General features: G+C 26.8%; 1 protein-coding gene across 2 annotated transcripts in view; it reads right to left on the bottom strand.

Annotated features, from left to right (window-relative positions):
- Positions 1-11,949: 11,949 nt before the first annotated feature.
- Positions 11,950-15,732, bottom strand: part of LOC107448400 (Connector of kinase to AP-1) — a 40,894-nt gene continuing 37,111 nt past the window's right edge. For both annotated transcript variants that reach the window (XM_016063572.4, XM_016063573.4), the window contains 2 exons: positions 14,889-14,975; positions 11,950-13,133 (listed from right to left, as the gene is read on the bottom strand). In XM_016063572.4, the coding sequence (XP_015919058.1) occupies positions 12,964-13,133; positions 14,889-14,975 (257 nt within the window). In that variant the 3' untranslated portion in view covers positions 11,950-12,963. The remainder of the gene's footprint in view (positions 13,134-14,888; positions 14,976-15,732) is intronic.

Raw genomic sequence — 15,732 nt, 5'->3', positions numbered from 1 at the left:
GTTTTTATTTATTTATTTTATAAAAATGTCCATATTTTCATAATATGTAAGCTAAGCTTACAAAATTTTATGCAATTCTTACAAATAATAACAAAGTGTCCTTTGATTTAATAAATTTATTGTTACATTTTCTGAAATAAGATGTTATAATACTTGTTTTCGCTCATTGTTTATTGCCGGCCCCCTAATAGACCACCTCTGAAGTTTTTAAAATTTATTACACTCTTGAAATTCATAAAATAAACTTCCAGGTATTTTTTGAAAAATTAAAAAAAAAGGTCAAAAACTGATAGTGTCTTGTCTATTATTGCACGGTAGTGTATTATGCTTTACATTTTAATTAAAAGCTCATCTAACATGAGCTTTTAAAATAATATTATATTTAATATTCTAATTTAATAAAATAATAAATATAACGTAATTTCAATATCATTTAGAAAACAAAACATTTCAAAATCAGCGTCCATAAAATTTGTATTTTACTGAATTTCTCGGTAAAAACTGTTATATTTGTACTCTTAATTACACATTATCTATTCGACTGATTTTCTCAAATTTTGTATTTTGCCGTGCAAAATTACTTTCTGTAAAATAATGTAAAAAAATTGTATGCTTTACAATTCAAAATCTCTCCAACAATTACTAAATAAAATAATAAAAAACAATAAATATTGACCAAAAGTTATTTATTGCCTGAAATATTCTTTGGAAAAACAAATTTTATATTTGTGTGCAAAAGTTTTCAATTCGCTTAAGAAGTGCTCGAGTTATGGCGAAATACGCAAGAATTAAAATTAATATTAAGGGGTCCAAACTATCGAACGCTCTCTCCTGATCAAACTCTCGTGACCGTATTTCCCAGTTTGTGGCAAATCTCAGTATATTGGGAGTCAGAAATTTGAATTTTCTGAAAAAAGGTATGTTTATTCAAGAAAGGGTACATTTTTGTGTCTGCCCTTATGAAGAAATCGAGGTATAAACGAGGTATATATTAAAGGTATAAAGGAGGTTGCTATTTAAATACGTCGTTAAGGTTGAAAAGGGTGCAAATGAATACCTCAGAATCAACCTCAAATATACCTTAAATATACCTCCAGAGGTATATATGTTTCAACCTGAGGTGTTTAATTTTACATCTGCGGAGAGGTAGATATTTACGACTTTAAAGTGTTTCATTTTCAACCATTACTCATCAGCCTGAAGTATATTTTTTTACACGTGTGGATGTATTTATTCAACAACCTAAGGTGTGTCATTTTACACTTCAGGTTATTATAAATCAACTTCAAATGTATTTTGTTCTACCTCAGGTAATTATTTTTCAACCTCAGGTATCTAATTTTATGCTTGTTGAGGTATATATTTATCAACCTGTGGTGCGTCGTTTTACACTTCTGGTTGTTATAAATCAACCTCAGGTGTATTTTGTTCCTCCTCAGGTATATAATTTTATGCTTTTGTAGAGGTATATATTTTTCAACCTAAGGTGTGCCATTTTACACTTCTGGTTGTTATAAATCAACCTGAAATGTATTTTCAACAGTTGGAAAGGCTATCTTTTATTAACGCCATGTGTTCCATGTTCTACCTTAAGTTATTATTTCGTAACCTCAAGTTTATATTTTTGTATTTTTAGAAGTATTAATTTATCAACCAAAGATGCGACATTTTGCACTTCAGGCTAATGTAGCTCAACCTAAATTTTTTCAGCACTTGCGAAGGTGAGGTGTTATACGGACCACCTAGTTTATTAATTTTTAGAATCACTATATAAAAAATATAATGTATAAAGATATTATATTATATGAAGAATAAAGTATATCATTACATTTTTTTCACTAGTAGAGATCATTTATCAACCTGAAGTTCTTAATATTAAACCTTCGACAGTAATTGCTTCTTTTGTTAAGCTATAAAAGAAAGTTTCAAATGCATAATTCTTCTATAATTTTAATTGATTGAATTAAATCATCTTAAAATAACACTTATTCAAAATCTACAGTTAGTAAAAATCATTTATGGGAACTCATACTCGTATTTTTAGAAGATAGTTGTCTAAGGTGCTTGAATTTTTAAAGCTATAAAACTACAAATTTAAATAATTAGTCAGCTGAAATTCAAATTACTTTTATTTAAAACTAAAATTTCATTTTTTTTACAAGCCAACAAAATTATTTTAAATACTGTTTCCGTCTACATGTTGAAACTCGTAATTATTGGAGCCTAAAAGGAAAAAAAATACGAATTAGCAAGAAAGTTATATTTATAATAATAGTGGCAGGTTTTGAAATATTAAAATATTAGAAATTGTTTTTTTTTATGATTTAAATTAACTGGATGAAATTAATTTTCTTTTTCAGGTAAATAGTAATTACTCTTCTGCCATTTCAATTCGCTCAATGTTAATATTTATATTTTTCATTACTTTATTTCAAAATTGTCGAAGAAATTTTGAATTGTAAAGTATACAAATTTTAATCATCATTTCATTTAATTTACATAATTTTTTACTTTATTTTACATCCTCTAATTTTACATGGCAAAATACTAAATTTGATCGAAATAAGTCGAGTACGTCCTGAGAAATCAAGTGTTAAGAATCTGAATTTTTTAAAATTTAAATTTCTCAGGAACTATACGATCTACTTCGCTCGAATTTCGTATTTTGCAAACAAAATACTGATGTCGGTCTTCAAATGAACGCCAAAGTTGGCGAAAATGATTCTTGAATGGAGTAAATGCATCTAATCTTGGTAGGATTCTCATTTATTGGAGTTAAGATTTAACTACACCCTTTAGAGTGAGAGTAAATGCTCGATTTGGTATTAAAATGAAATCACCCAGATTTTAGAGTTTTTCAACTCCGAATTCGTATAGGTATTACATCACAGTTTTCACACTGCATCTTCATCATCCGCACCCTCTTTCAATGATAGATAATAAACATCTTTTACGGGGAACTTCAGTTAAAATATGAAAGTTGTAACAATGAATTGGTAATAAATCATAATATTTTAAATAAGTAACATAAGGTAAAAACATGCTTTCAGAAGATATTGAGAGTTATTAAAGCATCAAAAGCAACGTTTGTATAAAAATTTCACTTGAAAAATGACTCAAAATAAAAATTTAAAAAAACTTAAAATAAGAAAAACATACCCTTGAATTTAAAAAAAATCATCCAAAGAAAATTTACAACAAAAAAAGAGAGAGAGAAAGAAAGAAAAAAATCCAAAAGAACACTAGAAATTGAAGCAGTCCATGTTAAAAGGGAGAATGTTACAAATTTGCATTTACAAGAAAAACCATAAAACTGTGTTAATTCCGGAAAGATTGTTTAAATTGCTTCCAAATTGTTGGATTCTCTTCTTTAGGCAGTATAGAAAATTACCCGGGATTTGATAATCGGTGATTGATATTCCAACACAAACAAAAAACTTACTTTCGTAAAAATGTTACATTGTACATTGTAACATTGACCGCTTCAATTTTTACAGGAAGTTCTAAGCATGAATCTTTTCAAAATGACTTACCAGTGTAAAGAAAAGATGTAATAAACTGTATCAATATTTCAAACATTTTAAGATATTTTTTATAACTCCTAGTTTTAAAAAAAATAATAAGATATGAGATTCATGTTTCATTATTTTAAAAATATCCTGCACTTCTATGTCTAGAAAAAAAATTAATAAATATATTGCAAACCTTTCAAAAGTTACGCTCAACATTTTTCATTTAAGTTACTTCTTAAAATCTTAATTATAAATTTGTTTGCGTTTTTAGGCATTTTGTGTGTTGTTTTTAAATAATAGAATGTGTGTTGCGCCATAATTTTAAATTTTACATTATTAGTATAGTTGTTACAAAATTTGTTGATTTTCTTCTTTTTTTCCCCTATCATATTTTGCCTTTTAAAAAATATATATAGATCTTAATTAAGTACTTTTTTTAACTTTCGTTATTTGTTTGTTAGTTCATAATTAGCCAACAATATTGGTTACACAATATCTTTAGTAAGAATTCTATACCACTATGAGATAGCGATTTCACTATTTAAATTTAACGTCTAAGAATATGAATCTTTAAATCTTAATTTTCTTAAAAAATTATTTGAAGCAACTAAAAAACTGCTACTGTTAAAAATGGAAGCTTGTGATACCCATGAACTAGATCATTATCTTGTTGAGATGGGGCAGAATTAGCCCTTAAAGAGATAATACATGAAAATAACATTTCTTTACTGGCAAAACTAACAAATCAGTAAATCAATTTACATAGTAAAATATCTTAGTTATGAAAAATAATTACGTATATTTTTAGTTTATATTTTGTGAAAATGATTCTAATAATGTTATATAATATTCTAATATAAATAATTTATTTAAACAATATTTTTTTTAAAAAATTAGTCCATAAGAATACAGTTATCATTTATTGTAACTCTCCATAACGTCATAATAAATTTTGGATTATACATGTATACTGCCTTTCAAATGAAAAAACAATGTGTCTCACAATAAATTTCGAGAAAAGTAGCTTGACAATTATTTTTTTTTCTCTCTATTGCTAATACTATGAAAGCTAAACTATAATTTTAAAAAACTGATAAAACAAAATTTAATTTTGAAAAAAAAATTCTGTTGCAATATATAGCTTATCATACAAACATATAAAAATCTCCATTTTGAATTTTTTTGTCGCATACGTTGATTTTCTATAACACGGCAGAATAGTAGTTACATACCAACTTTAAATGTATTGAATAACAAAAAATAAATCTTTTTTGAAGTAATATTTAGAAGTAATAAAATATACATTTAATTTTTGGCACTTAAACGCCGCCATTTTAAATATTGAATTTCTTACATTACATTCTTAATCAGCGACCTCGAAAACCCTTATATATTGATAATTTTATAATTGAAATATCAGTTTTGTACAGCTTTTTCCGAGTTTCGAACCACTGTACATTGTTTTGAAAGTATATTGTTTCAAAAACAAAGTGGAAATTGATTATATATTTGCTTCATATATTATTATTTTCAATGAAAATAAAAATAAAAACACGTTTAATTTTTTAATCATTATTTCATATAAAATTACTGAACCATTTATCATTGTTTTTACATTTTCATAAATAAAATCAATTCGGGAAACTTTGGGCAGTTCTTGTTTTCCCTCCCCTGGTTCTACATGGATCATTCCTAAGTTTGTAATAATAGAAGGGGGAAATGGGGATCTTCTATTCAAAAATCAAAATTAATTCTTAAAAATTATATGAAACATTCGATTTTGCTTAAAAGTTTTAAACTACTGAAGTATACAAATTATTTATAGGGTAAACGAAGAAAAATGATTTTTAAATTTCTGAAAACATATATAAAAGATCAATAACAATAAAGAAAGTATAATTATTTTTTAAGTAACGCCTGATAGAAGTGTATAACGAAAAATCACGTTCTAGATACGGAAAACTTCTAACTGCCTTGTATGGATAATACAATAATAAGTAGAATATTGTGTGAATGAATGATTTCATATTTTTGTAGACTATAAAACATTAATTATTAATACTTACAAGCAATTTAATTTTTTGAGTTTTGACCTGCTTTTTTGAGTTTTGACCACTATGCCTCTATTTCCTAGAATTTATTTATCAATAAAGTTGGCGAGAATTCTGTAATTATTATTTCAATTTCTTTTTTGTTTTTGGAACAGCACCATAATTTCATACGAAAAATTACATCGTCTCACAAATAGAGGTCTTACTAATTTAATGAATCTTTATTGATAGTTGCAATTAAAAAAAAGAAAAAACTTAAGCTGTTGCAAAACATTCAAACTATTATAATTTTATTTATTTATTTATTTTTCATTTTAATGAAGAAGTTAATGATAAAAAAATTTCTTAATTTATTTAATAAAAAAAGTTCGTAACTTCTTGAAATTAAGATTATAAAATTTTCAATTAAAATAAATAAAAATTATTTCTAATAATTAAATAATTCCAATAGCTTAAGAAAATAATAATTTGTTTTTTTAAAATTAAAAGAAAAAGTTTTTTTCTTTTTTTAATCTATGAAAATGCTCATATCTCCCAACTTGAACTATTTCAGAGAATTATTTTTTCAAGTGGTAGAGAGATGAAAATCGAATTACAATTGTTGCCAGAATTTAAAAATACTATCCTATAAATATCAGGTGTTTATTTTATTTACATAAAGTGATGGTCAAAATGATTTTGAAATAAATTTATAAATTCAAGATATAAAAAGAGAAGCATGAATTGAGCTATCGCTTTAAATAGAAAATCGACAGAAAAATTCGTATAATTTCGTAGCTATGAATGTTTAACTATCATTAAAAACCATCTCGGAAAATTAAAATGCCGGTATTAAAGTTTGAAAATTCACTGCTTTACTTTCCCCTATTTAAAAATCTTAGAACAAAAATTTATAATAGAGATACTATAACAGAAATTATTTTTTCTTTCTCTTGTTACAAGAAATTGGTATAAACTCATTTTTGAGATGAATATTTTAAGTCAAACTAAGTCAAATATTTGCATAAAACGGAGATGAAAACATTGAAAACTCTAATCTGTCTCAACTAGGGTATATTTTGCATTATCACTGTGATCTCTGAGGAAAGACTGAAATATAACCATTTATATCCGATAGCATCGAATTAAAAGTACACCAAATTATAGGAAAAAATTTCCATTATTTTTAACAAATAAGTAAGATTTACAGCGCGCAAAATAAAATATGGACTACCCTGAATATCTTTTTAATCTAATGATCGGATCTTATGTTCTAAAACTTAAAGGTTTAAAAAGGTGACATCAAATATGTTAATTAATAAGTGCAGACGATATTGTAAGTTACAAAATTAGACACAAAAACGTACTTTCTCTGAATAAACATACCTTCTTTTCCGACGGATTCGGATTTCTGACCCGCAAAATATATGGTCCCAATAGTTTGTCAGAAGAGCTGTAAAAGTTTGGACCCCTTTATGTTAATTGTACTTTTTGCGTATTTTGTCATATCTCGAAACATTTCTAAGCGAATTAAAAAAAATTTGCATTTGTAAAATTCATTTAGCCAAAGATAATTCCATGCAAATATAACTTTTAATGAGTATTTGATATTTTTTATTAGTTTAATTTATAATAGTCGAAAAAATTTTGGTTTGTAAGATATACATTCTTTTACATAATTGTGAAGAATTTATTTTTATATGGCAAAATACAAAATTTGAGCAAAATCGGTCGAATAGTTCCTGAGAAATTGAGACTATTCGATCGATCATTCTACTCATATTTTATATTTCGCCATTTAAAATTCTGTGAAAAATTGTATAACTTATAATTCAAAATTTTTTCGATTATTATTTAAAAAAATTATAAATATGCACTAAAAGTTATATTTTCGTATGGAAATATCACTGGATAAACGAATTTTATAATTGTGTGCAAAAATTTCTCAATTCGCTTAAAAATTTCTCGAGATATGGCGAAATATATAAAAAGTAAAGTTAACATTAAGGGATCCAAACTTTGGACCATACTTTAGGGGTAAGAAATCCGAATGTGTCAAAAAAAAAGGTATGTTTATTCAGAAAAAGTATGTTTTTGTGTCTGATTTCGTAACTTAAAATATCGTCTGCACTAATAAATTAGTATATTTGAGGTCACCCCCTCGAACCAATAAGATTGAGTCCTAGAACGGGAAGATCCGATCATTTGATCAAAAGTTATTAAGGGTGGTCCGTTTTTTATTTTACGCACTGTATGTTTGATATTCAAGTTTAGGCGCCTAATATTTTAAACGTATGCACCTGTTTTAAAGATTGTTGATAAAACCCCTGCCAATTTAAAGTAACAAAAATAATATTAATCTGAAGAAAATAAAAGTCTTTTTTAAAAAAACTTCTTCTTTTATATCATTTCGTAGTTAAGTCTTAGATTCGAAATGCGAATTCAAACTGTCCAAGTTCTGGAGTCCCCACTCTTGGCATCATTGTAGGAAGCCAAGTGAGAGGTTTTCTTGAGTTGTTCATCGACTGTTTGTTACAAAGGGCACTTGGATCATTCTTCCACTCCAAAAACACTCAGTGACTGTCATTTCCATCCTTTATACACTGAGATCTTTGGAATTAAAAGACTAAACAAAATAAATGAATGTTGAATAGTTAACTAAAATAAGAGCTAATAGCAAAACAAAAAAAAAGTAAAGAAAAACACTTGTCATAATTACTCATAACAGGAATCTTTCTCGATTTACAAAATAAAATTCAAGAATTTCCTAAAACGAAAAGAAAAGTAATAATAATTTGAAACAGAAGGAGGAATATCTAAATTTAAAATTAAAGAACATAATTTAATTTCTAAAAAAGTATTTTCTTCCTTTTTTAAATTTTTTCTGATTCAATCAGAAATAGGGTTATAATATTCAATCGAAATTCATTAGCCTAGAAATTTTAATTAAATCCGCTGATTTCAATCATTTTCTTATAGTCTATTTCTCAAACTTCACAGCTCAAAAAATTCATTTGTTAGCTATTTTAAAAAGTGAAGAGCCTCCTGGATTTCCTGTTATATATTTGGGTTTGATCAGCAATACTACTCACTGGCCTCTTGAAAAACTCTGAAAGCAGGACACATGAAATATGGATAAATATAAAAATTTTTTCGTTATAAAATTTTGCAATAGGTAATTTTTTTTCTTTTATAAGGACTTCTACAATTATTCAAGATGTTACAATTTTTAAGTATTAAAAGTAAATTCATCTCAAAGTAATTTCCAAGGCCACGGGTACCTTGTAAAAGTGTTAGATAAATGACTCCAATTTAAATTACAAATTAACATCAACAGATGCATATTTATTAAAGAAAAAGTAGAATATTTAGGTCACTAAGAAGCTTTGAACAAATTTCTACATAAAATGTAATACAATTTCAATATGCTTCTAGACCTGAAGATGTTGGCGACTAAAAAAAAATGCAAGAATTTGTCTATATAAGACTAACTTTTTGAAAATGCATCCAGTTTTTCATATTCTACATATTAACTATTTAATAAACACATTATATTTAAATGGATTACTCACTGCAAAGTTAAAAAAAAAGTTTATCAGAAATAACAAGTGATCAAATGCTAATATCCCATTTCTTTTAATTGCTTTAACCTCAAGCACTAATCTTTAAGAATTATCTGGAATTCAATTTCATGTTGTACCTCGTCTGACAGTACTCACAGTTGCAAAATTAAATTAAGTCAATTTGACATATGAGGAAATGCAGTATATGGGTCATACAAAAAAAATTTATGACTGCATTTTTAAAAGAAACTTTACATTTGAAGTTAAAAGTTTCTGTATCAATGTTACTTAATACACATTTCTGTTAAACCTTCGGTTATTTGTCTGTTAACTGGAAATCACAAGACCATTAATATTTCTGAGACTATGTTCTTATAGTAGTCGACGTTAATTCTAAATCAATTGAAATTTTTAATTGAATTAACCTGATAATCTTGATATGGCAATGAGTATTATTTAAAAGAAGTTTTTAGTCATTTTGGTTTGACAAAAATTTTAGTTAGTGTCATGGTTTCAATGTTCTGATTGTTAAAAATTAAATAGTCAACAGAAATAATTATAAAAAATAGTTGAAGAATGGATTTATCTTTGGACAGACAAGTTCAGAGTGGCCACAAACACTTAGAAAAAAAATCTAATTTTCTCAGACTAATTTTATTGAGTTTCTTTTTTTTTAAATTGGTGGCATAAACATCATTATTAATTTTTTAGTTATACCTTGTATGTAATGTATAGTAATGTATTACAAAATATTTATACTTGCTAATAGAATTAGATAAATTTTAAAAAATTATCACACGAGCAATTTTCTGAAAAAAATCTAGGACTTAAATGTACCTCAAACTTTAATTTATTTATTTTCCAAGACAGATAAAATTCCCAGATTTTTTTTATATTTTCCCTGTTCTGTGGCCCTCTGAATTTTTCCAATAGTGTGCAAAAGTTTTTAATGTTTTTGAATAGCTTTAGAGGCAACCTGTGCAAATGGTTAAGTTAACCCAGATGAGGTTAAATTTTAAACTGATATCCCAACTAAACTATTAGACCATATTTTGAACATTGACACCCCTTTGTTTTGAGGGTCAAAAAATCTAAAAAAGTCACAGACTACATTTCTTCAGGGAAAGTATAATTTTAAATCACATTTGATACCTTAAATTATTATCTGCAATTGGTGTATTTTAGGTCTACCTAATAAACCGTTAAGGTTGCAAATAGCTGTGAAAATTTCATTCCTCAGATCAATAACTATTCAACTGTTTTGCACAGTACACTAAATGCTGAAACCGTATGCGGACCAGAAAAAGCATTCTTCTAAAATAATTCTCACCTAAAATAATTTTCTGAAAGCAAGAGGGAAAAATTTTATGGTGTAAGAGGGATTCTAAGTACGATGCAGCACCTAAGCTCCAATTTTGAATGCTGATATATCATCCAATCAAAGACTGTATGCCCTCCTAACTGAACAAAGCAAGACTAGGGAGAAAGAATGGGGCCCTTACAGATGCTTATATAATATGTGACAGTATTAAGAGAGTTAATATCCTCTTCCGATTTCTCTCATATATATATTTAAACAAATCTATCAAGAAAAAATTATAATTTAGATGTGTATAAATTTTTATAATAAAATTAGTTTAGATTATTCATAACATGTTTAAGATTAACTATTCAAATTAAAATATTATTAAGTTGTAATGCTGCTACAAACTTGATTCCTATAATACTAATAGCCTCTGTGGTAGCGAAATTTCTTTAGATGACAAAAAGAATTGATATCCCAACTATCTGAAGTGCAGGGCTTTGCAAATTAATTATAAAACAAAATAAATATACGGGAAAAGTACTTTTTGGCACAAGACAATGTTTCTGCTGAAGGAAAAGCCTAGTGCAAAAAAAAAAAAAAAAAATTGTCACTTCAGTTAGCTGAAGTATTTCGATGATAGGGGCAAGAATAATCAAAGTTCAACTGTCGTTATTTATCTTTGCATCTATTTATTAAAAAAATATCCTGAAAACAAATTAATTTAATTCAAAAGAAATTCGAGAAATTATCACAAATTAGATATCTCTGGTGGCAAGGCCTAAGGAACAAACAGTTTTGCAGTTTATTTCTTGTAATGGATTAAGAAAATATGACATTCTGCATTTAAAGCAAAAATAAGAATAGGTATAAATCATGCATGGGATTTTTAATATTAAATCCTTTAATAATATTCCCAGTCTGATAATTTTTTTTATTTTACAACTAATTTTTAATTAAAAAAAAGTAGTCCATAACTAATTAAAAACCACGAGTAACAAATAAAAACCTATACAATGCACACATTTGGTTACAAAAAATATTATGAATTTTCCCTATTACAGTATAGGATTTTTAAATTAAATCCTTATTTTCTTTCAAGAATAACAAACAACCTTGTCCAACATCAGAGAAGGATTAACCCCCAGTAGCAGATTTGTTTCATGTTCCACAACTGGACTTATAATAATTACAAATAGACAACTCTTACTATTCAAATTAATGATTTGTTTGAAAAATGATGAATAATTTAATTTTACCATATAAAATTTGTTATTTAAAAAAAGGATTCTTCATTAATTAAATTATGTATACAGAGTAAGAAAATTATAAACAGCATTTAAATTTTTTATCACAACTTAGACATAAATTGGTTAGCAGAGGCATGGATGGAAATTAGTCCTGTTCCAAAAATAAATTGTTCAGCAAGAGTTTCAATTGTTCTGAAACATACATAGCAATTTTGAAAACTTTCTGCTATAGGGGATTAATCATTCATAATAAAAAGTATCTAATTGTTTAATAATAGAAAAAAGCAAAGCTAATTCATCTATTGTTTTATTTAAGATACACAAACTGAGATAAAAATTTACAATGAATTTAAATAAAAAATAAATTAAAGGTCCAGAATTAAAAATGACTTATTTTAGTGATGCATATTATACAGCAGTAGAAAAAGTTTCTTCAGAAATATATACTTTACAAACATGCTTACAACACTAGTCCTGAATTCAATATAAAAGGAAGCACAAAGCCCAGTTTTTATTTATTTATTTTTTTGCATAAAATTTGCATAGAAGGAAATTCCTCCATTTCTAAACATGATCTATCATTGCTGCAAGGTTGCAGCAACAATTTTCTAATCCTCATCAACTTTATTATAAGTCTCGACAGTTCTAGATTTATTTTTTTCACTGTACACCTAAAAGCTGCTCTAAGGCAAATTCACAATTATTAGAATACAAAGCCACATTTGTAGCAGCTATACAAAATAAACAGAAATAAATACTTTACTTATTCTTTAAAATCCTCATTTCAGCCATCAATAAATGCAGCTTTTCTTTTTAAATTTAATATATCAACAAATAAACTGCTTTGAAAGGGTTGAAAAAAGTCTGTACACTGTACAACACTATCACTCTGACAACATCAAGAAAAGTTTTTCTTGGGTGCTGCATCAAGTAGTAGTGCTTTTAATCACTTGAATGTGCTGCAGATTGATAGTCCTGGATGTTGAATCATCAAATTTTTAATTACACTACTATTTGATGAAAGGCAATCTATGGAGTCTTCTACACACTAGTAACAGTAATTCATCACATTTATTCACCTATTTACACGAGGCATTCACATAATAAAGTTTTTACACATAATACATGGACTGATGATATTAATTCAATCAACCAATGAAATATTTAGTAGAAAATAAATATATTTTTAGGGACACAATTTCTTTTCTGTTGTCCAAAATTATACAATGACTGGGAGCTACAGATTTGCTTTCAATTTCATATATAAATAAATAAATAGTAGCATAAAGGTCTTTTGAATTACTTTCAGACAAATACTTTTGCTAATGCATCAGCTCCAGCACTAGCAATATATGGTTTGGAAGGGTGAAAAGCAACATCAAAAATAGCTTCATCAAATTTTTTCCTATGAGATGTAATTTCTTGCACACATGTTTTGTTGTCCATATTCCACAAACGAATTGAGCAGTCGTGACCTAAAAAATAATATTTACAGTAAGCATTTTGATTAAATTGTAATAATAATTAACACCATGAAAACTAAAAATATATTCTCAAAAATAAATTGTAAGTATTATTGACAAAAATTAAAGCATTGGTTTCCATATTGCTCCCATGATCATGGTGTAATAAATACATTAACAGAAAATATTATTTGACTAACAGACATTTATCCAACCACCATTAAAATTATTTGAATGGCATTCAATTTACTATAAAATCTAATAAACAAAAATTAAGTTGCACTTAGCTTCATGGTGTCAGAATATATATCTCTAATTCTATTCACAAAAATTATTTAGATCTTACAAGTATTTAAAAGATTGAAAAAGTATTAATAGAATTATGTGATAACAAAATTTCAATTAATTCTTTGAAAAATTTCAATAAAAATGACACATAAATGGAAAATATCAATTGCTTAATATATATTAAAGGAAGGAGTTATTCATTTTTTAAATATATTACTGATAAACGTAACATGACTGATTTTCTTACATTTCTTACAGATAGAAAGGATGGGCACATGATTGTAACAATATAACATTATTTTCAAAATTCTAAAGGATACTAATTTACCAACGCAAAGCTGGCAACATTAGAAAATCAAAAATAGGCATTTCTATTTATGACATAAAATGGTCATTGAGCAGTAACTAGGGACTTTTCCTTCTTATTGCAAATTAAACTAAAATAATAGAAAATTTCAGTACTAAATTTAAAATTCTAACTGCACTGAAATTTTATTAATAGTTTAAATTTTATTATAGTTCATACATTTAATATATACACATAAAAAAAATGTCAAGCTAGAAGAACCAACTTTTCACTTATCTTGATAAAGCATTTAAAATCTGTTGCTTCAAAATTGTATCTATAGGCTCGATTGAATAAAAATTAAGTAAAATTGGAATAAACATTTTTGCTTATTAAAATATGTCACTACAGTGTGGTATATTTTATAGTTCAAATTGTTTCTTTCTGTAGCAACTGAATAAGACTGATTTTAATACGCTGCTCACTAGATTTGAGTATAATTTTATTAGTTTTTAAGTCATCTTAGAACCAGATATTTTAATAGCAGATGCACCTATTAGTTTTTCAGCTAGTTCCCTATGAATGAGAATAGCAACTATGCTTGTGAATGTCTAATAAAAATTTTAATTGTAAAAACTGTAATATTTTTTGATATTTCGGAAAAATTTCAAAAGTTTGGAAGAAGTGAATATTTTACAGGATTTTGGAAGATTTCTTCTATTCTATTCTATTCTTCAATTCTGGGAGAGTCTCCTGATTTTTTCGGGAGAGTTTGCAGCCATGACAATTATACAAAGAAATTTATAGCATAATATCAACTGTTTTCTCATCAACCATTGGCGACATGAGTCGTCGAAAGTCACATGTACGAATATGATCGTAAACATGCAAATTTTAATGTTTTTAAGTTAAAATAAACATTTTATAAAATGGAATATCAGTTCCTTAGATATGGTTAAAATTTCAAAAAATAATATTAAAAATTAAAAAATATCTTTTACAGTTAAGCCCAATCACTGACTTGTCTAATGATGTAACACTGTGCTGCACATGAAATTTATCAACAAATATGTGGGCAGAAAATGGTAGAATATAGCATACAAGGATACTCTAATTGCTAAGATTTATTTACATTATTGATGTAGGAAATAATAAAGCCAAGAAAATAAACACCTCATGTAGATAATACTTACTTCCAGATAATAAGTATAAACCATTAGGATCTATTGCAAGGCTAGTAACAGCATCCAAATGTGCTACCATTGAATGTACCATTTTGCCTGCAAAATAAATAACATACTGTAATAGATGCCTCTTCATAAATGCCATAAAATGAAAACAAAACTTATTAGAGAACCATTTCTCCGGTATCCAGATAACCGGGAAACCAGAAAACCGGGGAAAATTTTGCTTGAATTTCCCGCCATTTTAAACTAGAACGAAAAAAGCAGAAATTGGACTCATCCTTGAAGCTGAGTAGAGGAAAATGTAAGGAAGGGGAAAATTTTTTTTCCCCGTTTACTCAGAGAAACGTCATTTCCTCTGTGACCTTGAAGGCAGGGAAGGGAGGAATGTTTTATTTTTTCCTTTAGGCCGTCAATCAAACTCAAGGGTGTGGCATGCTGATTTCGTTTTCTGCTTGATTTACGAGGGGGGTGGGGAAAATGCATTGCATGCATATCAGTGAACAGAAAAAGAAAAGAGAAAAATATATTTATTTGACATCGACTAATAAAAATAAAATCTTTTTCTTTTGAATAAATTCTCATTCTTTGGAAGAGCGGTATCAATTGCAAGTTTTTCTTGGTGTGGAATCACATCTGCTGTAATTAAAAATCTTGTTTTTATCAACAAAAAAAATAAAATAAAAGGAGAATTGTTTATTAATTTAAACATAGGATTATTTTATGAAGCAGATTACAGTTTTGTTTTTCTGATTCCACTACGTTTGATTTTTTTTCTTTTCGCGATAAATTTCGCACTCAATAAATTAATTCTTTTTATTCATAAATTTTATCATTAGGTTTTTTTTTTTTT

The sequence above is a fragment of the Parasteatoda tepidariorum genome, chromosome X1 (assembly GCF_043381705.1).
Source record: "Parasteatoda tepidariorum isolate YZ-2023 chromosome X1, CAS_Ptep_4.0, whole genome shotgun sequence".
Lineage (NCBI taxonomy): Eukaryota > Metazoa > Arthropoda > Arachnida > Araneae > Theridiidae > Parasteatoda > Parasteatoda tepidariorum.
This window is presented reverse-complemented; position numbering and strand designations above follow the sequence as displayed.